Source organism: Cetorhinus maximus, chromosome 8 (genome assembly GCF_964194155.1).
Source record: "Cetorhinus maximus chromosome 8, sCetMax3.hap1.1, whole genome shotgun sequence".
NCBI lineage: Eukaryota > Metazoa > Chordata > Chondrichthyes > Lamniformes > Cetorhinidae > Cetorhinus > Cetorhinus maximus.
The window spans coordinates 44,205,296-44,227,425 of NC_135886.1; the positions used below are offsets into that span (position 1 = coordinate 44,205,296).

Here is a 22,130-nt window from a genome sequence, read left to right on the forward strand (position 1 = left end):
CTCTTACAGTCTAGGAAAGTGAATGATATGTTTGCAGGTTCAAGTTGCTCTGGGCTAGAGGGATAAATGGGTCATTTTCAGGTTGGCAAGCTGGAGTGCCCCAGGGATCAGCGCTGATGCCTCAACTACTTGCAATCTATATGAATGACTTGCATCAAGGGGCGGAATGTATGGTTGCTAAATTTTCTGATGACACAAAGATAGATAGGAGTGTAAGTGTGAAGAGGACATAAAGAGTTGCAGTGAGTGGGCAAAAAATTTGCAGATGCAGTATATTGTGAGAAAATGTGAACTTGTCCCCTTTGGCAGGAAGGATAGAAAAGCAGCATTTTTTAAAACATTTATTCTTCACGGGATGTGGGCATTGCCAGCTAGGCCAGCATTTATTGCCCATCCCTAATTGCCGTTGAGATGGTGGCGGTGGGCTGCCTTCTTGAACCACTGATGTTCATGTGGTGTAGGTACACCTATAGTGCTGTTAGGAAGGGAGTTCCAGGATTTTGATTCAGTAACAGTGAAGGAATGGCGAAATAGTTCCAAGTCAGGATGCTATGTGGCTTAGAAGATAACTTGCAGGTGATAGTGTTCCCATGCATCTGCTACCCTTGTTCTCCTAGGTGGCAGAGATCGTGGGTTTGGAAGGTGCTATCGAAGGAGCCTTGGGTGAGTTGCTGCAGTGCATCTTGTAGATGGTACACGTTGTTGCTACTGTGTGTTGATGGTAGAGGGAGTGAATGGTTAATGTGGTGGATGGGATGCCAATCAAGCAGGCTAATTTGTTTTGGTTGGTGTGGAGCTTCTAGTGTGTTAAATGGAGACAGATTGCATAACTCTGTACAGAGGGATTGGGTGTCCTGGTACATGGATCACAAAAAGTTAGTATGTAGGTACAGCAAGTGATTAGGATGGCAAATGGAGTGTGATGTTTATTGCAAGGGGAATGGAGTATAAAAGTGGGGAAGTTTTGCTACAGTTGTATAGGGCATTGGTGAGACCTCACCTGGAGTACTGTGTACAGTTTTGGTCTCCTTACTTCAGAAAAGGATATAATTGTGGTTAAAAACTGTCCAGAGAAGGTTCAACTCGACTGATTCCTGGGATGAAGGGGTTATCTTATGAGGAAACATTGAACAGTTAGGCTTGTATCCATTGAAGTTTAGATGAATGAGAGGTGATATTATTGAAACATTCAAGATGCAGAGGGGACTTGACAGGGATGCCGAGAGGAAGTTTGCCCTTTTGGGAGGGACTAGAACTGTGGGACACAGTTTAAAAATAAGGGGTCTCCCATTTGTTACAGAGATGGGATTTTTTTTCTCTCCAAGGGCCGTATAGTCTGTGGAATTCTCTTCCCCAGAGAGCACTGGAGGCATGGTCATTGAATATTTTTAAGGCTGCGTTAGATAGATTCTTGATTGACAAGGGAGTCAAAGGGGATGGACAGGAAAGTAGGGTTGAGGTCACAACAGATCAGCCATGATCTTATCAAATGGCTGGGCATGCTCGAGGAGCCAAATGGTTTTCTCCTGCTCCTAATTTGTATGTTCGTGTGAACATATGTTTAAGGACAGAATCTTCTTGGGAAGAGTTAAGGAAAAGAAAAGGAGCTGGAAATGTGCTATAGGCCATCAAGCAGTGAGGAGATACAGGAGCAAATTTAAGAAAGTTGCGAGAGCAATAGAAAAGTGGTAAGAGAGCACTTCAATTAGCCTAATAGAGGCTGGGAAAATAGCCATGTAAAGGGCAAGGGAGGGGTGGGGAGGGAAGGGATCCTGAAATTTGTAAATGTAAACATTGTTAATCAGTATGTTTCCAGGCCAACAAGGAAATGGTGCAGAAATTAAAAGGAGAAAGAAAAAGGAGACTTGAGATAAATGTCCAGTTCATAATGTAGTAGAGAGCCAAACTGAATAGCGTGCAGAGGAACATAGGAGCAGGAGTAGGCCATTTAGCCCTTCAAGCCTGCTCCAGCATTCAATAAGATCATGGCTGGTCTAGTTGTGCTCTCAATTCTACTTTCCTGTCTGCATGCCATAACCCCTGACTCTCTTGTCTATCAAAAATCTCTCCAACTCTGTCTTGAATAAATTCAATGACCCAACCTCCATTGTTTCTGGGGAAGAGAATTCCACATGATTAATGACCCTCTGAGAGAAAAAAATTCTCCTCGTCACAGACTTAAAACCTCTTAAGACCTCTTATCCTTAAACCGTGCCCCCTAGTTCTAGTCTCCCTCAAGTGTAAACAACCTTCTGGTATCCACCCTATCAAGTCCCCTCAGGATCTTTTATGTTTCAATAAGATCATCTCTCATTCTTCTAAACTCCAATGGGTATAGGCCCAACCTGTTCAACGTTTCTTCATAAAATAAGCCATTCACCCCAGGAATGAGTTGAGAACTACAACAGGGACGAAGAGTGTATAATAGATTAATGGGTAACATAAAGGGGAACAGTAAAGGATTTTCTAAACATATAAATAGTAAAAGGAGAAAGGAATACTGAGACCAATTAGGAGTGAAAAAGGAGATCATCTTGTGGAGGCAGAGGACATGGCTGAAGTACTCAGTACTTTGCATTTGCCTTCACATCTCTTCTCTTCTCTCTCTTGAAGAAAAAGAGGATGCTACCAATATTGCAACAAAAAGGAGGTAGTAAAGAAATTAATTGGATAGGAATGGGTAAAGTGGAGGTAATTCAAAGATTAGCAGCCCTCAAAGGAGAAAAGTCACCTGGTCTGGATGGAATGGATCCTAAGTGGCACGATGGACAGAGTGTCCTGCTTCTGTGCAGTAAGAGCCTATGAACAGTCCTCATGCTGCCCATATGCCCTGAGGATGATTTTGTTATCAAATTTTGATGTATGACACTTGTTAACGATTCTCTGCACATTGCTATTTAGGTAGCTTAATATGTTTATATCGTTCATCAATCTTTTTTAAAACAGATTTTATTATTACTACTTCCTGGAACTTTTTCTGCTCCTGTGTATTTGTTATCTTTATCACTTGTTTTTAATGCTGACTTTTGCTGTTCCATTTTTCTTATCTTTAGGGTGCTATTTTTTCCACTTGGACCATGCCCTGAACCGGAGTTTGATGGTTTAGTTCACCTCAATGGGAGTGACAATTGGGGTAATGCATTGTGTATCTGTGCCTTAGGTTAAGGAGTTGAAAAATCTGCTAGCATTCCTGCTCCTAATTCAGTGAGTATTGACAAAAAATTGAGGGCAAAGTTTTAATCAGCTGTGATCGTCTACACATTTTAATAGTGCACTGGCAATTTTGGTTTCTAGAAAGCACTTTCATTTATATAGTGTATTATCACAGCCTCAGATAGCCCAAGGAGCAGGGCAACTGAAATGAACCACTAGTGCTTTGTAGGCAGTGAGATCCGAGAAAAAGCAAATAAATGATTAACCAGGAAATGTTTTGGTGGTAGTTGAGGGAGGGACATTGCCAGTACACCGCAAGATTACCTTTTCCTTAAACAATGCTGTTCAATGTTTCACATTTTCTTGAGTGAATAAACAAGATCTTGGCTTAACATTTCTCTGACAATGCAGTAGTCCCTCACTACTGCACTGAAGGGGTCAGTCTGGGTTATATGCTCAAGTCCATAGTGCAGTTTTATCATTCAATCTAGTCGCTCAAAGATGAGTGTGGTCAGCCGAGTCACATTGACACTTGTTTAGGTTCCGATATGAAAAATGTCCAGCGGACAGGAAAAATTTAGGCGGTTCACACTTTGGAACCATACCAAGCATGAGTTACTGCAGGAAAAGGAAAGAAGAAAATTAATGTTATGTAAAGTACTAGTGAGTAATTATGTACATTACAAAATAGAGTATCTACACATGTATAGAGTATCATGATTCATGCAACAGATTTACTGAGCATTAGCAGCAGAATCAGTGCAAAATTAGGTTTAGAAGATTCATTACTTAGTTATAACATGTTTCGAAAACATTAAAAGATGCTCTAATTTGGCGTCTGTGATACTGAAATAAATACATTGCTTTTAAAATCAGAAATTGGAAGCGTGTCTTTTTGACCAAGCCTTTTTTGTGATAATAGTTCAGGAGTGATAATCTGTGTTAAGTCTCTGTCAGATAACGTAATCTAGCTGTAATTTCAAAATTTTCTGCTTGACAACAATCAGGTGATACAATTATTGTACATGTGAAAATTGCTCCAAACTATGTCATTGTAAAATATTATGGGTTATGCTGCTGATGTCATTTGGCAGCAGACTCTCATGTTTTTAAGGTTACTGTCTTGTGACTTCAATGAGCTAAGGGTTTGTAACATGTACCTTTACCTTTACCTTTGCCTTTGTGCTGTCTACAGCTCAGCTGCACAAAAGTATCACTGGCTACATAGTTTGTACCAGTGCCAAATCAGCAGTTGTGCTGTCAAAATGTGCAGCCTTGAGCTGGCAGGGTAATTCAAGCTGAATCTGCCATGTGCCCTCTGGTGTGCTTGGACTTAATACCACCTTCTGATATCTTGGAGTTGTACTGCAAGTTGTTTATAAAAACTTATTAAAAGCATTATAATCTGCAAGAGTTACGGAGAAGTGGCCACAGTGGCATTTCCAGTAACTCGTGTAACTGACACAGAAATAGAAATGAAAAATATTTTGCAAGTATTGCGAACTAGCTGATGTTGGAAAATTGGAGCAGGAGTAAGTCATTCAGCCTTCAAGCTCTTTTCAGCATTCTATTGTATCATGGCTGATCTGTACCTTAACACCATTCGCCCGCCTTTGCTCCATGTCCAGCACAGACACAATGGGCCAAATAGCCTCCTTCTGTTCTGCATAATTCTACAACTCTATGATCCCCTTATCTTGCAAAAAAACTATCAATCTCAATCATGACAATTTCAATTGCTCCTGCATCCACAGCCTTTTGATGGAAAGAATTTCAGATTTCCACGGCCTTTTTTGAGAAAGTGCTTCCTAATCTCACTCCTAATGGTGCCCTTTTGTTTTGAATTTCCCTACCAGGGAAAGTAGTTTTCATGTATCTACCCTATTGAATAATTTCATCATTTTAAACACCTTGATTAGATCACTCTCAATCTTGTGAACTCCAGGGAATACAAGCCATGTTTATTTAACCTGACTTTATAATTTAACCCTTTGACATTGACAAAATAGAGGCTTAATCAGTCATTAAAAGTTCAACTGTCTGGACTTGTAGGCCAAATCATTCTCAAGCCTAATTAAAAAGGTTGGTGGGGGGGGAGGGATTGTCCTTTTTTAAAACACATAGGAACAGGAGTAGGCCATTCGATCTATCGAGTCTGCTCCGCCATTCAGTTAGATCATGGCTGATCATCTACCCCTACGCCACTTTCTTGCACTATCCGCATATCCGTTGATGTCACTAGGATCCAGAAACCTATTGATTTCCATCTTGAACATATTCAATGATTGAGCCTCCACAGACCTATGGGGTAGAGAATTTCAAAGATTCACCACCTTCTGAGTGGAGAAATTCCTCCTCATCCCAATCATAATGCCCTGCCCCTTATTTTGAGACTCTAATCTCTTGAGACTCACCAGCCAGGGGAAACATCCTATGTACATCTATATTGTCCTGTAAGAATTTTGTAAGTTTCAAAGAGATCACCTCTCGTTCTTTGAAACACTAGAAAATACAGACCAAGTTCCCTCAATTTCTCCTCCTAAGACAATCCTGCCATCCCAGGGAATAGTCTGGTGAGCCTCCGTTGCACTCTCTCCATGGCAAGTAAAACCTTCCTTAGATAAGGAGACCAAAACTGTACAGAAAATTACAGGTGTAGCCTCACTAAGGCTCTAAACAATTACAGCAAGACATCGTTAACCCTGTACTCAAATCTCTTTGCGATGAAGGCCAACATACCATTTGCCTTCTAATTGCTTGCTGCACCTGCATACTAGCTTTTAGTAACTCATGAACAAGGACACTCAGGTCCCTTTGGACATCAACACTTTTCAACGTCTCACCATTTAGGAAATACTCTGCCTTTTTGTTTTTTCCACCAAAGTGGATAACTTCACACTTACATTATATTCCACCTGTTATGCTCTTGCCCATTCACTTAGCCTCCTTGCATCCTCCTCACAATTTATATTCCCATCTAGTTTTCTGTCATTAGCAAATTTGGAAATATTACATTTGGTCCCCAGACTCAAAACATTTATATAGATTGTGAACAGCTGTGGCCTCAGCACTGATCGTTGTGGTACCCCAATAGTAACAGCCTGCCATCCTGAGAATGACCCGTTTATTTGTACTCTTTGCCTTCTGTCTGTTAACTAATTGTCAATCCATACTAGTATATTACCCTCAGTCCCATGTGCTTTGATTTTGTTGACTAGCCCTCTGTGTGGGACTTTATCAAAAGCCTCTGAAAATCTAAATACACTACACCCAGGTAACAACTTCAAAAAACTCCAACAGGTTTGTCGAACATGATTTCCCTTTCCTAAATCCATATTGACTCTGCCCAATCATATAAATATTTTCCGTCTAGTTATCCCACCCTTTATAATAGATTCTAACATTTTCTTTCCTGATATCAAACTAACAGGTCTGTAGTTCTTTGTTAAAAGCAAAATACTGCAGATGCTGGAAATCTGAAACAAAAACAAAAATAGCTGGAAAAACTCAGCAGGTCTGACAGCGTCTGTGGAGTGGAAGTCAGAGTTAACGTTTCAAATCCGTATGACTCTTCATCAGAACTGAAGAGAAATAGATATTAAGTGAAATATAAGCTGTTTAAGGGGGGTGGGACAGGTGGAGCTGGAGCTCTTTGTTTCCTGTCTCCCTCCCTTCTTAAATGGTGCGGTTACATTTGCTGCTTTCCAGTCTGCAGTAGCTTTTCCAGAATCTATTGAATTTTTAAAGATAATCACCAATGCATTTACAATATAGCCACCCCCCCTCAGCACTCTGGGATGTCACTCATCAGGCCCAGGGGATTTATCAACCTTCAATCCAATTAATTTTTGATGACTACCTCTTTATTAATACTAATTTCTTTCAGTTTCTTATTTTCACAAGCCCATTGCTTCCCTCGTATTTCTGGGAGATTTTCTGTATCTTCCTCCGTGAAGACAGTCACAAAATAATTGTTTAGTTTCTCCACCATTTCCCTATTTTCCATTATAAATTCTGCTGACTCTGCCTGTGATGGACCCACATTTGTCCTTGCTAATCTTTTCCTTTTCACATACCTAAAGAAGCTTTTATTGTCCATCTGTATGTTTCTTGCTAACTTGCTTTCATATTCTCCTTTCCCTTTCTTTATCAATTCTTGCTCTCCTTTGCTGGATTCTAAATTGCTCACAATACTTGGGCTTACCAGTTTTTCTTGCAACCTTATAAGCTATTTCCTTTGATCTAATGCAATCCTTAACTTCTTTTGTTAGCGATGGTTAATTCACCTTTCCTATTGGGTTTTTATGTCTTAGAGGAATGTATATTTATTATAGACCATGTAATACTTCTTTAACTAGTAGCCATTGCCTATTTACTGTCAAACTTTTAAATGTATTTTCCCAATCCACCATAGCCAACTTGTCCTTCATACCTTCATAGTTCCCTTTGCTCAGATTTAAGATGCTAGTTTCAGAATGAACTATATCACTTTTGAATTTAATGTAAAATTATATCATATTATGGCCGCTATTTCCTAAAAGCTTCTTTACAGCAAGGTTATTAATTAGCCCTTTCTCATTACATAATACTAAATCTGAAACAGCCGGATCCCTAGTTCGTTCTTCAATGTACTGCTTCAGAAATCCATCTCATACACACTCCAGGAAGTCATCCTCCACGGTATTAGTGCTGATTAGGTTTACCCAGATTATATGTAAATTATTACTTTATTTCCCATGTTACATGCAGCTCTAATTTCCTGATTTATACTGTGCCCAACACAGATTTGGGAGTTGTTTAAATGTGGCAGCAGACAAATGTAACAATACTCGGGACTTAATGACAGGAACTTTAATGAGGTGGCAAGAGCTGCTGAACTGCCAGTCTGCTTAATATGGTTTACCTTTGTAATTGCTAACGGTAATAGATACAGCTCTGTCATTTATTCAGTATAGGAGATTGTCTAGGATAAACGAGGGTGGTGCAAGTGGTGGTAGTGAAAATATGACAAGTATAATTAGATATTGTACAGATAAAATGAAAAAGTAATTCAGTAAGTTTGTATAACATTTGTGTGTACGTGCACTTTTGGAATGTAAAAACGCAAGTAGTTGTATCTTTTCCTTGCAATGTTTATGTTGACTGAACACTAAGTAGTAATGACAAAATATGCGATAAGCCAGTGATCTTTCTTTGCATCAACATATGGGATTTTATTACTCAATTGAACAATTTGGAGGTGATTCAGCTCTTGGCTAAGGCAAGATGGTATTTTACCGTGCTGATTTGGTTTTTAAATGATATTTTTCCGGCGGCCATTGGTTTGCTAACGTGAAGAGTGTGTTGCATCACGAGCTGCTTTATTGACTCCTGGTTTTCACCAGGAAGCAGCTTCCCCCATGCACAAGCTTCTCTTTTGTATTCTTCTTGTTTTTGCCTTGCTTCTTTTTGGAGCCAATCAGAATTGGGCTGTGGGCGGGATCTTGAAGAACAACCAATCAAAGGCGCCAATGCTTAACGGTTGCGTGTCTGGCCGATGGCCAATGGGCAGATTTGATCGTGTTGGGTTGCGAAGCTGAAACCGGGACCCACTGTGGGTTAGCGTTGTCCCTGGTCCATGAACATCGTGGAGAAGTTGCTTTCGTGCTTTCATTGCAGGTATCTGGGCGAAAGGCGCGGCTCTGAGGCGGGTGAAGTTGAGTGACAACCGAGCGCTTGGACTTGGTTGACCGGCCGGCAAATTGATTGGGACAGGTACAACTTCAAGTAAATGATTTTTTGGTTTTGGTATTGGTATCTCACAGACCGGCTTGTTAAGAATGTTGGATGATGGTTGTGAGCAGTAGCCTCTGACTAGGTGGTGCTTGAGTACGTTTTATGGTAAAAAACCGATATTCGTTTCCAGGAAAGTTGATAAAACAATGCACCTAAAGAAACTAAGAGATTTTCCTTTCGCTTTTTCGCTTGCAGTGGTTGTATTTTTACTTCATTGTTATGTTTTTCAGTTGATTTTTGTTGGTACTCTGTAATCTTTCACCGGGGAATTTTCACAGGAGGTGCAAATGAGTCACATTAGTTTAAAAAGCCCAATAGCTTTTCTCAAATGAAACCCTTATAGGATTACAGGGCATGGAGATTAGGGTTTGTGGAATATTGTTCCAGTCCGTAATTTTTAATACTTTTAAAATCGTAAGGAATGTTCAGTATAATTGTAATATTTGGATATCAAGCTAGATGTGCATTAAATACCATTTTTCAACACAGCCCAAATTTTATGTCTCTTAAGTTTCAGGATGTGCCCTGGACCAGTTTCTAGTATTACATGTAGGCCTGACCAGAGAGGAGTAGATTCACTTCTGAACCAGTGGGTTTTTACTAGAATCCAACAGCTTTTGTGGTCATTTTTGTGATGCCAGCCCATAAGCGACAAAATCCATTGAATTTAGTTTTGTAATTTGTCACATGCGATTTGAACTTGCTGGTGCAATGATGTAACCACCACATTACCATCCCCTTCCATGAACACCACTGGCCAAGGATGCAGCTGCCCCAAATTCTAACCACCTCCCCATTGCCACAATCACCAATGCCGACTCCTTTACATATTCAATTTATAATTCTTGTTTTTATGTTTGGTCTTTATTCCTCTCCTCATAAGCCACCTCCCTTTCATGTTCTGCTGGCCTCTTGTGTAAGTCCATCCTTTATGTCCTTAATCGTGGTAGAGCTTTCAATTGCCTCATCCATCTTCCCCAGTACTCTTTAGTTTAAGTCCCTTTGTCTCGCTACATTTTAAGATCCTTCTTGAAACATATCTATTCGACCTGGACTTTCAGTCACCCTCCCAACCTCTTTGCTATAGCCTGGTATCTATTCTCTGTGAGGTGCTGTGGGACATTTTGTACATTAATGTTATTATGTATTAATGCATATAAAAATGTGTGACTGCAGTTACACCCTTGTTTTCCAGTTCCATTCATAAACTACAATGTCGAGAACAAACTACTTTAGCTGAATTAATGCTAACTCCCTTGAAACAAATATTTGTTGGCATTTCCTTGTATCTTTTTTCATAAGGCTGGGAAAACAGTTCTAGTTCGATGTCAAGGTTAACAATCTATTTAGTGGACAACTGTGTGCGTGATTGTGATGCCACCAGGAATGGATCTCGCAGGGCAGGAGTTCAGCCTATGGACGATGGTGGCGGTCACAATTTAAGCTGCTCCTCATGCCTTGCTTATGGATCAAGTAGCCGCATTTTCCCTGGCCCATCCTCAGGCGGTTGAGAGTTGTCAGATTTTGGTTGGTTGAAATCTGGGGCTTCATCACTTGGGTCAGTTATCAGGTTGTCGTTGATGTTTGCAGTCAATCTGGAGGTGTGCCATTGAGAGTTAGGGCTGTCATCAGTTTGTAGGGCATGGAGTGTGTTCTGTTAGTGTGTTCTGGTAGGGGCTATGGGATTTCAGACGGGTGAGTGGGTTTTTTTTGAGCTCCTGTACCAGTGGGAATGTTTCGCTAACTGTCAGCTGGTGGTGTTCTTTGAGGAGGATGTTTTCACTGCTGGCATCAGGAGATTCAATGTGTGCTAGCACAGGAAGTCACTCAAACTGTACTGGTTTCTGTTCCAGAAATTATCCCCCTCTAGAAAGTCATGAGGATTTCGCTCATATTGGTGTGGCAGCTCCAGAACCAGGTTGAGTAGCAGTACTCTGCTGCTGGGTAGAGCAAGATAAGTGTGCAGTGCTTAGTGTTGGCTCTACTGCCCAGCTGGTACCCACAAGTTTCCGTGCAAGATTCACTCTCGTCTTGACCTTGACTCCTGTGTTCTGGACGTGTTGCTGGAAGGTCAGTGTACAGTTAAGAGTGCCCAGGCATTTTGGCGTTGGGTTGTGGGTGAGTGGTCGGCCACAGAATTAGGCATGAGGTTTTTCCCTAGGTTTTTCACTTCAGACAGTCTTAGCAGCATTTGGTCAAAGTTTTTCCATTTTTTGAAGTAAGTTTTCCGTGAACATAGTTCCTCAGTGAATGTTTTCTCAATGTCCTGAAGTTCTTTAGCCTCAAACCAGGGCCAAGTTGTCAGCATATGTGAAGAGCTGTGACTTTGAGAGATGGAGGTCACTGGTATGTATATCTTGAAGAAGGCAGGTGTGAGAACTGGTCCAGTTGTTGGGCAGCTGATTTGACCTCCAAGATGCATGTGGAACTGTCAATTTCAAAATCATCTCCATGATCCACAGAGTTTCAGTAGCATGTCTGTGTGCCACACTGTGTCACAGGCACGTGATAAGTCAGTAAAGGAAGCTCCTGTCTTCTGGCTTCAAACGTGAGGTAAGTGTCAGGACCTGCTCGGAGCAGTTGTGGCTGGTGTGAAAACCTGCCTTTTGGTGGGGGCCTTGCTGCTTCCAGAGTGGGACTCAGTATTTCTTGGTATAAATTTCAAAATGGCGTATGAGATATTTTCATACTTGGGCATTATAATTTCCTCATGTTTAATAGGATTTTGTAACTGCTTTGGACTGGGAGTTGCTTTTCATTGTGATACTGATTTACTGAGGGCACTCGATCCATGCATGCATATCAATCCTTTGAGAGATTGCTGAGGCACTGGGTGATTAGGTAGAAAGCAGACTTATGTAATGCTGCATTTTCTGAATAAACCCACTATCAAGAAAAGTATTAGTGTCTAGCTTCAGACCTCACCAACTGGCTTGGAATCAAAATAATAAGAGGTAGAAATAAGGCAGTCTTGGTTAGTGAATGTCAGAAGGCTAGTCAACCATGGGAATATCACAGCTAAAGGTGATGAACTGTTGCACAGACAACAGGAACAGGAAACCTGGCTGATTATTCCCCATCCCATGACACTGGTTGGTTGTGGGTGCCCCAGATCTGGAATTGGTTGAAAAGAGTCAAAGAATTTGCATTTATACAGAGCCTTTCAAGGCCTCAGGACATTCTGAAATTTACTTACATCCCAAAGTGGAAGTGCAATCACTGTTGTAAGGAAACAGCGCAGTCAATGTGTGCACAGCAAGCTTCTGTGAACAATATGATAATGAGTGAACGTGTATTTTTTGTGATATTGGTTAACACATTAACATAGACACTGGGGACAACTCCCATGTTCTTCTTCGAAATAGTGCCATGGGATCTTTGATATTCACCTAAGAGCAGGCAGGGTCTCAGTTTAATATTTCATTCAAAAAGATGGTGCCTCTGACAGCAATACACTGGGGTGTCAGCTTGGATTTTATGCTCATGTTTCTGGAGTGGAACTTTATTTTCTTGCAAGAACTGACTTGAAACTGACCCCAAGTCTTGTGCTCCTATACAGATTTTTGATAGACAAGGGAGTTGAGGGTTTTGGGGGGCAGACAGCAAAGTGGAGTTGAGACCACAACTAGATCAGCCATTATCGAATGGTGGAGCAGGCTCAAAGGACTGAATGGCCTACTCCTGCTCCTAAGCCCTATGTTCCTATAAGTATGCAAGTAGCAACTTCTCAACATTCCAAGTCAACTGTTCAGATCTCTTTTTGACTGCAGTTGTTTCAGAAGAGGATAAAGATGCCCATTATTGTCAAGATTTATGCAAATGGCGTGTGGGGAAGTAATTGTTGATGCTCCATTTGAGGCAGTAAGGAAAGATTTGGGAGCAAAGGTGAACGTTAAGTGCTTCTATTGTGAATGTAAAATGGGTGTAAGGAGCTGGGGGCTAGTGTTATATGCATTACAATAATTGACTTGGGAAGCATTACAGGCTGCAACATAATCTTAGTTGAATGAGCCAAGTTTATAAATCATTCTTGATCAGTGCTTGTGACTGTCTTCAAATTTCTTAATCCCTGCAGATTTTTAATGTACTCGAGTCATATTTTCATTTTAAAAATGCTCAAATATCTTTTAACTTGTAAGATATAGAATTTAATATTTTTATATGGAATTCTGAAGTTTATGCTCACCTATATTTTGAGTACATTAAGGTGCATATTTTATGAAGCCTTTGTGGAGTTTTATTGCACAGTGGTTATGGGAGTGCATTGAGACATCTGTTTGTGAAGCTTTCAGAACAAGCAGCCATACATAACAAATTGGAAGAAGTCAAGGCAGTTACCTGGGCGTTCAACACATCTGTTACTAGGAACTAGCTCCATAGTTTCATATGAACAACTACCTTAACCTACATGGCACGAGCCTGTTCTTATTTTGAAGATGTTAAGTTAATAAATGACTTGTAACAACTGGCCTGATACATAGGATTGTGTATGTCCATCATTGAATACACTTAAGGGTGGGATAGACAGATTTTTGGTGTCATGGAATCAAGCGAAATGGAGAGCAGGTGGGAAAGTGGAGTCAAAGCCCAACATCAGCCATGATAGTATTGAATGGCAGAATAGCCTTGACGGGCCACATGGTTGTCTACTATTTCTTGTGTTGTGTTTTGGTATAACTGAAACTTATGGTAATGAGTAGTGTCCTGTTCAAGTGGTGTTACGGGCTGTTGGTTGGCCACTAAGACGGATGGAAAGTCAGTACTGTATAATTTATCTAGAATACGAACTGTTGCTTTGTTGCTTTCTTAGGTACTGCACAGGTTATAATTATGACATTTCCATTAATTGTCAGTGTAGCCAATTTTTGTGTTAAAGGGAATGAAAATTGAAAACATAAATAGAAAGCAGAATTGGCAACTTTTTAGTTTAAGGGCACATTTAAAGTCTTGGTTTGTAAATTTGGTACACTTAAAGAAAAAAGGGTGAAAAATGTCCTTGAGCATAGAAATAGCAGCAAGGATAGGCAATACAATTCATTGAGCCTGCTCTGCCATCCAGTAAGATCATGTCTAACCCTCAATCTCAAGTCTTCCTTTCCCATCTGACTCCCATGCCCCTTGATTCCCTTAGAGTCCAAAAATATGCTTGTATTTGAGCTGAAAGAATACAGGATTTATTTTCCTCCTCTTTTAAATTTTCCATGTTAGGCTGTGCACTATTCACCACCACTTATGGTTTGGCGGGTAGCTTGGTTCCAGGATACTATCTTTACAGTTCTTGAACCAGATACTTAGATGTGTGTAAGTGGATGTTGTGAATGGCTTTCTAGATTGAAAGCACTTAATTTCTGTTAGGTACACTAAAATTTGGAATTCTCGCTTGGGCATATGACCAATTCTTGTTCTACCTTACATTGTTGGAGTCGCACCTTCTTATACTGAAGAAAAGTACTAAATGTTTCTGTCTGAACATGTGCAGTCTAGGACCATAGTAGCTTTACTATCCATAATGTACTCGAGGGGGAAGAGGTCCAATTTTGCAGCTGGAGGCAGGCAGACAAATGGAAACTTAGGAGTTTTTTTTGGTTTATCAAATGTATGTATAAGAGACAGACTGCAAGAAAGATTTAAGTTTTCCTTTGCATAACATAACATAAAGAAATAGGAATGGGAGTAGACCATTCGGCCTCTCAAGCCTGCTCTGCCATTGAATAAGATCATAGCTGCTCATCTTGTGTTTCAAATTCCACATTCCCATCTACCCCCAATAACCTTAGATTCTTGTTAGGCAAGGGAATCAATCTACTTCAGCCTTAAAAAAAATATTCAATGACCCTGCCTCCACCACCTTCTGAGGCAGAGAGTTCCAAAATCGCACAACCCTCTGAGGGATAAAAAAATTTCTCCTTGTCTCTGTCCTAAAAGGGGAACCCCTAATTTTAAAACAGTGTCCCCTGGTTCTGGACTCATCCACAAGAGGAAAATATACTTTCCACATCCACCTCGTCAAGACCGTTCAGGATCTTGTATACTTCAATCAAATCACCCCTTGCTCTTTTAAACTCCAGTGGAAACAAGCCCACCTTTCCTCATAAGACAACCCACTTATTCCAGGTATCAATCTAGTAAACCTCCTTTGAACTGCCTCTAATGCTTTTACACCCTTCCTTAAATAAGGAGACCAAAACCACACAGTATTCGAGGTGCGTTCTCACCAATGCTCTGTATAATTGAAGAATAACATCCTTACATTTATGTTCAATTCCTCTCATAGTAAAGGATAGCATTCCGTTAGCCTTCTCAATTACTTGCTGTACTTACATACTAACTTTTTGTGACTGATGTACTAGAACACCTAGATCCCTTTGCACCTCAGAATTATGGAGCCGTTCTCCATTTAAGTAATACTTTGCCTGCTCACTCAACCTACCTATATCCATCTGCAACCTCCTCATGTCCTCTTCACAACATACTTTCCTACCTATCTTTGTGTCATCTGCAAATTTAGCTACCATGTCTTCACTCCCCTCATCTAAGTCATTGATATAAATTGTAAAAAGTTGAGACCCCAGCACAGACCCCCGTGGGACTCCACTCATCACATCCTGCCAATCCAAAAAAGACCCATTTATGCATACTCTCTGCTTTGTGCCAGCCAGTCAATCTACTATCCCTGCTAACATGTTACCCCCTACACCATGCACTTTTATTTTCTATAATAACCTTTGATGTGGCCCCTTGACAAATGCCTTCTGGAAATCCAAGTACAGTACGTCTACAGGCTCCCCTTTAACCATAGTGCCTGTTACTCCTTCAAAAAACTCCAATAAATTGGTTAAACGTGATTTTCCTTTCATAAAACCACGCTGACTCTTCCTGATTGCCTTGAGCTTCCTTGACGCATTCAGCTTGAAGTTTAATGATCTTTTCAAAGTTTTACACTCGAACTTGCCTCTTAAAAGATAGACAGTGGTTTTGCTGCTGTTCCTCAAAGAAGCTTTCTCGATGGCACATTGAGAGCTGTCTGTGCTGCTGTTCCTCAAAGCAGCTTCCCCGATGGCACAGTGAAAGCTGTCTTTTTGCTAGCAGTTGTATCGGAGATGGCAATCTTCAACTACTTGAACAGTCATTTGAACTTTTTTTTCTTTCGTGGGATCTGGGTATCGCTTCCAATGCCTGTAGCGTTTGCCTTCAACAAGTTGGTGGTGGAACACCTAGAACCGACCGCTGCTGCCTGTGGTGTAGGTACACCCACAGTGTTGTTAGGGAGGGAGTTCTAGGTCTTTCACCCAATGACAGTCAGAATATGTAACTTGAGGGGAACTTGCAGGTGGAGGTCAATAACATTAGTTTTTGTGTACTCCAATTAATTTTGTTCAATACTGTAATACAATTACAAGCTGCCGATGACTGCCAAACCACAAGAATCTCACTGTTTGAGCACCATCTGAATTCATATTGCAATGTATAATGACCTTCAACAGCATTGCTTCCATGGCAATTTTGTGCTATGCTGCTATGTTCATTGCTGTGATGAGGTTTAATTAGTTGAATAACTTGCCTTAACCCATGCCTTTTCTCCTGATCTTATCACCATTTTTAAGATTGAGAGATACAGCATTAGTTAAGACAAGTATTGCATGACCTGCCAAGAGAAACCAGTGAGGCAGAGTAATGGTAGACAATAGATTTACTACATATTTGTGTAAGATTCAAATGGATGCAAAACCAGTTTGCTGTTGAGTCTAAAGAAGTAAAATAGTGCTATTAATTGTATGCCTTACAAAAAGCACAATAGTAATTTAATGTTATCTATATTTTTAGCAGCTCATTTTTGAAAGGTCATGGAATATCAGCAGGACAAATGTATGATGCAGTGCTTGTTCACATACATTGCATGTGAGTTCAATGGATACCCGGGAGCGGTGGAAAACAGTTGACATAGTTTGTGGGATATTTGAGTTGTAAATAGCCTGAGTTTTTATTTTTTAAATTTGTCAACCTTTTAAACATCGCGACAACCACCATCCCCTCCCACAAGCCCTTCCTGATGTGTCCACGTGTGTGTAAGCATATTATTTCTTTCTCCTTTCAGTATTGGGGCCATTGCTGTAAGGTGGAATATCCAGTGTGAAGGTTATTTTAATTTGTGTTTTTGCTTTCAAGCCCTCTTGCTCTGTGACTTGGGGGATGGGCGGGTGGGGGGGAAGAACCCTGGTTTCCTTTGTGAGTGTTGGCTTGCAACTTGTTTTTGTTTTTGTAGGTTAACTGCAGTCATTTGGGCCAACTGGGTTGTACCATGGCTTCAGGTGGTGGAGATGAAAACCCTTTCAGAACGAATCCAGCTAAAGTGCATAAAAATCGTTGTAGGCACCCATCAAGACCAGTCACGGGTGAGTGCTAGTCTCTTCATAATTAAAAGGATTGTGAATCCTATGATTCACCAGGTACGTTTGTTAGGGGAAGAGTCTGAAAAATTTAATTGCCTGTTGACTTCCTTCTAAAAAATAGAGGACCACATATGGGTGACATGCTTCATAAAAGTTTGCATGGTAAGCAAAATGCCTTTGTGTAATTTGGATTTTAGTTGGTACCAAAGGTTCTAAATTATGCCTGCTTCATTTCTGGTGTCTTTATTTTTCACATGCACTGAAACATACTTTTATAATTTTTCTAATGTATTCTGTGTTGGCTGGTGCTTGAGATCTATGGTGTTTGAAATGGGCAGGTTTGTGCCCTGTTCATATCTCATCCTGCAGACCGTTTCTGATTTGCAATTGCAGTAAGCATAGGTGAGTATTTAGTCGCAGGGTGGTCACAACACATTCTGCCCTTTTCTCACTGGATAGCATGCCATTTGTTGCCTTGTGTGATGCATGAAGGCTGGTCATTTCAAAGCACCTAGTGGTTACTGTTATGAAACTTTACAGCAAAACAAGTTGTTGCATTCATAGGAGGCAGAGCAGAAGAAAACTTGTATCCTCAGAGAGGAATTATTATATTTGGTGGGGGCCAGGGCTTATCCTTGTTTTACATATAATGGATATAATTGTTGAAAACCCAAACAGTTACTCATTCTATAGTTTGGAAAAGTATATAGGCTATAATTACCCAGGGTTTCACAATTGAGATGGGCTTGTTCTGAAATTCCTAGTATTCTAGGACAAACCCGATTAAATGTATCAACTTTTTAAAAATGCAGTTTCATTAAAACTCTTGACAAATCAGTTTTTAATTCTAACTGATAAGCGAGTATGCATTCAGTTGTGGCTTTTGTCACACTCTCACCTTGAACGGGCAAGGAGGCCTGCAGCCTGTTCCTGCTCAGTGACCCCCTTCTATACTGCTTTTCATTTGAGTTGATTCAGTTAATGTTGGTTTGCTGGCCTTGCACTAGTCCTTTTGACAATATCCATAAATCTATCTTGTCCAATTTGACAGTTCATTGACTGTATGCTGAGGCTTGCTTCTTACAGCATGCTTCCACATAGGAAGCTATATTTGTAAGCTTTTTACAAATCACCTCCAACAAAAATGTACCTGCACACTATAATGTGTTCAGCTATGCTTCTGTGATATTTACAGAAGGTCAATGACTTGTCAGCTGAAGGTTCTGCTGCCTTTGAAGCATTGGAGGTATGCAAAGAGATCCAGGGTGACACGTGCTGTATACAACAGTGATCTTTTTTCACTCCTTATGATTTATCTCTGCTTTTTTTGTCTGGCTCGGCAAAATAGAAATAAATATGGTTAGAGATTTATATCCTGGATCTTCTATTTAGTTTGGATGCATTTAATGCTTTTGGTTGTCATTATGGAACAGTGTAGCTTAGGGGAAAACTCAACCAACTTCTTCACTCTAACTTCCTGTTTATGTTCACTTGGAACATGAATCATCAATAATGTACTGATACGACATAATTAAAGTGTCTTGTAGTGCTAAGACTGCTTTGTCATGTGAATGTGATGTAGTGCATAGGATTTTTTTTTGGCAACTTTTGCCCCATTTCTATGTATGCTGCTCACCTTTTGGTACTTGTTTAAGTGACTGGTATTATGGGCAAATTTCAGCAGTAGGTACACATGAGCAATTCAACTTCAGTATTCAAAACTGCTGAGTCCAGTCCTATTTTTCGCTAATATCAGAAAGAAAAGGATAAATCTGGAAATTTAAATGAGTTAGTCTTACTTCATTTGTAGGTAAACTTCTAGAGTCCATAATACAGATGGAAATTAGTGAACAGTTGGAAAGTCATGGGCTAATCGGAGACATTCAGCATTGAATTGTAAAAGGTAGGTCATGCTTGACTAATTTAATTGATTTGTTTTTCAGAAAATTAGTGTGTAGATGTTGTTTATGCAGATTTTCAGAAGGTGTTTGATAAGTTGCTGCATAGTGAAATCTAAGACATGGTATTAAAAGGAATATAATTATGTAGATGGTTAGGGAAAGCCAAGAATAGAGGTGTATCGCAGTGTTTTGGATAGTCAGTATATGGGTATTGGTGTGTTTTTTCCAGTTTATATAAAATGATTTGTACATTGGCATTCTGAGGATATTTGAAGCTTGGTGACGCTAAATGAAATCAAATGGGGAACTGTACTGAAAAATTCAGAAAACAGGTTAGTAAAATAAACAGAAAGAGATATGAATTGCCTAACATGAGCAATGAGGCTAATTGTAGCATGGCATTCCCCATCACCCTCACCCTGCCCTCCCAACCCCCAAGAAAAAACCCAGAATCAAATATGAGCCCTGAATGGCTTAGTTACTCAATTGCTGAGCTAGTGAAGCTGGAGGGGGAGTTGCCTCAATTGCATTTTTCTTCATTGGCGCTGGGCTGACCCAGAATATCTAAGCATTTTGACCTAGCGTTCTTCGATCCTATACACTAATTCCTTTTATATGTTTCAGTTTCAGATATTAACACTGTTTCTTTATCAAATATTCATACAATCCAAGTATCTTGCAGGATGTTTATAATTCAGTGAGAACTTGGGTGAAAATGCGTGACAGAGCATTGTTTGTTATTTACAGATCCACTGCTAAGAGGTGTAGCTGATTATTGGTCTCTGCATGTGTGCCATTTTTATGGTTTGCACTGAATTATTGATTTTTTTTAAAGAGGATGTACAGTATTAGTTTCTTAAATGGTCAGGTATTTGCTACTAAACTACTGGTTAACACTGAACTTTTTTTCCCTTCGCTCCCCTCATCTCCACCTTGATTGTATAGTTTCACAGGTGCTGGCTGCCCTCCTTAACTTAGACAGCAGTGCCTGTATGTGTTTGAACCATAATTAATATTGTCAAAAGCTTTCATGTTCTGTGTGCACACGCCCTCTGAAACATAGGTTGCGATTCCTCTCTTGCAAGTACGTTTTGACGGCTCATGGGTGATGTGGTAGTTTAGCAAACATCTGTTGATCTGTTCATGGAATCTAAAGGACAATGATGTGAAAGTCTCCCTTATACTGTGGCCTGTGAAAGTCTTAAGTGAAATGTTATCTTGTTTAGCCCCATTTCTTGTTGGCAAGTGTTTTGTTTCACGATTGTCAGACTGTACTGTGGGGAATGGAAAAGATTGCACTGATGTCAAGTAGATTGTGTTTGGATTTGTTTCGTTGCAACATAGTAGAGCAGTTCTATTGTGCATCTGCTCATTCTGCAGTTGATGTAGACACTGGGTTCAGAAAGTATAGATATTCATTCTTAAGCATTGACTTCCTCTACTATTATCGTGGAAATAATGCAGCTGGGTGATCACTCAATCAACTCTTTTCTGCTAATTTCTTGTGCGCTCTGACTAAGACTTGAATCATCCATTACATATCAATACTGAGTCTTGACCACAAAAAATACCCAAACAGCTGACGTTTAAACATTTGCTTATGATGTCTGACATGTTTGCTGTAAACTTACCTTCATTTCCGAAATGTTCCATTCAGCACAATAAAGTCCTGCCTTCAACGACTTCCTGGTTCGCTTTTTCACTTACCCGTGCTTTATACTTTGTACACTGCATCGCCTATCGAGTGAGCAATGTTTGCTTATCTGCGCCCCCCCCCCCCAACCTTCAGCTGATGAGCCAATACTTCTCGGTGTTGAACACCACTTGGAGGAAGCACTAAGGGTGCAGAATGTACTTTGAATGTGGGCTTCAATATCCATCAGCAAGAGTGGCTCGGTCACACCACTACTGACCGAGTCCTAAAGGACATAGCTGATAGACTGGGTCTGTGGCAGGTGGCAAGGGAATCAACAAGAGGGAAAACTACACTTGACCTCCTCCCTCACCAATCTGTCTGCTGCAAATGCATCTTTCATGATAGCTTTGGTAGGAGTGACCACCCTTGTCCTTGTGGAGACAAAATCCTGTCTTCACATGGAGGATACCCTCCATCGTGTTGTGTTTCGATATTATAGATTTCAAACAGATCTAGCAACTCAAGACTGGGCATTCATGAGGCACTGTCGGCCAGCAGCAGCAGAATTGTACTCAACCACAATCTATAACCTCACGGCCTGGCATATCCCCCGCTCTACCATTACCACCAAGTCAGGGAGTGAACCCTGGTTCAATGAAGAGTGCAGGAGGGCATGCCAGGAGCAGCACCAGGCATACCTAAAAATGAGGTGTCAACCTGGTGAAGCTACAAAACAGGGCTACTTGCATGTCAAACGGCATTATCAGCATGCGATAGACAGAGCTAAGCGATCCCACAACCAACGCATCAGATCTAAGCTCTGCAGTTGTGCCACATCCAGTCGTGAATGGTGGTGAGCAATTAAACAACTCTCTGGAGGAGGAGGCTCCATAAATATCCCCATCTTTATGATGTGGAGCCCAGCACACCAGTGCAAAAGATAAGGCTGATCACTTGCAACAGTTTCAGCCAGAATTGCCAAGTGATCTCATCGTCCTCTGGAGGTCCCGAGCATCACCAATGCCAGTCTTCAGCCAATTTAATTCACTCCATGTGATATCAAGAAATGGCTGAAGGCACTGGATACTGCACAGGCTATGGGCCCTGACAATATCCCAGCAATAGTTCTGAAGACTTGTGCTCCAGAACTTGCTGTACCCCTAGCTAAGCTGTTCCAGTATAGCTACAACACTGGCATCTACCCAGCAATGTGGAGAATTGTCCAGGTATGTACTGTGTACGCAGCAGGGCAAATCCGACCTGGCCAGTTACCGC

The 22,130-nt window shown here is 40.6% G+C and overlaps 1 protein-coding gene across 1 annotated transcript in view; it reads left to right on the forward strand.

Annotated features, from left to right (window-relative positions):
- Window positions 1–8,743: 8,743 nt before the first annotated feature.
- Window positions 8,744–22,130, forward strand: part of LOC144683585 (bcl-2 homologous antagonist/killer-like) — a 49,004-nt gene continuing 35,617 nt past the window's right edge. The window contains exons 1-2 of the mRNA XM_078546754.1: window positions 8,744–8,907; window positions 17,192–17,321. Of these exons, the coding sequence (XP_078402880.1) occupies window positions 17,228–17,321 (94 nt within the window). The 5' untranslated portion in view covers window positions 8,744–8,907; window positions 17,192–17,227. The remainder of the gene's footprint in view (window positions 8,908–17,191; window positions 17,322–22,130) is intronic.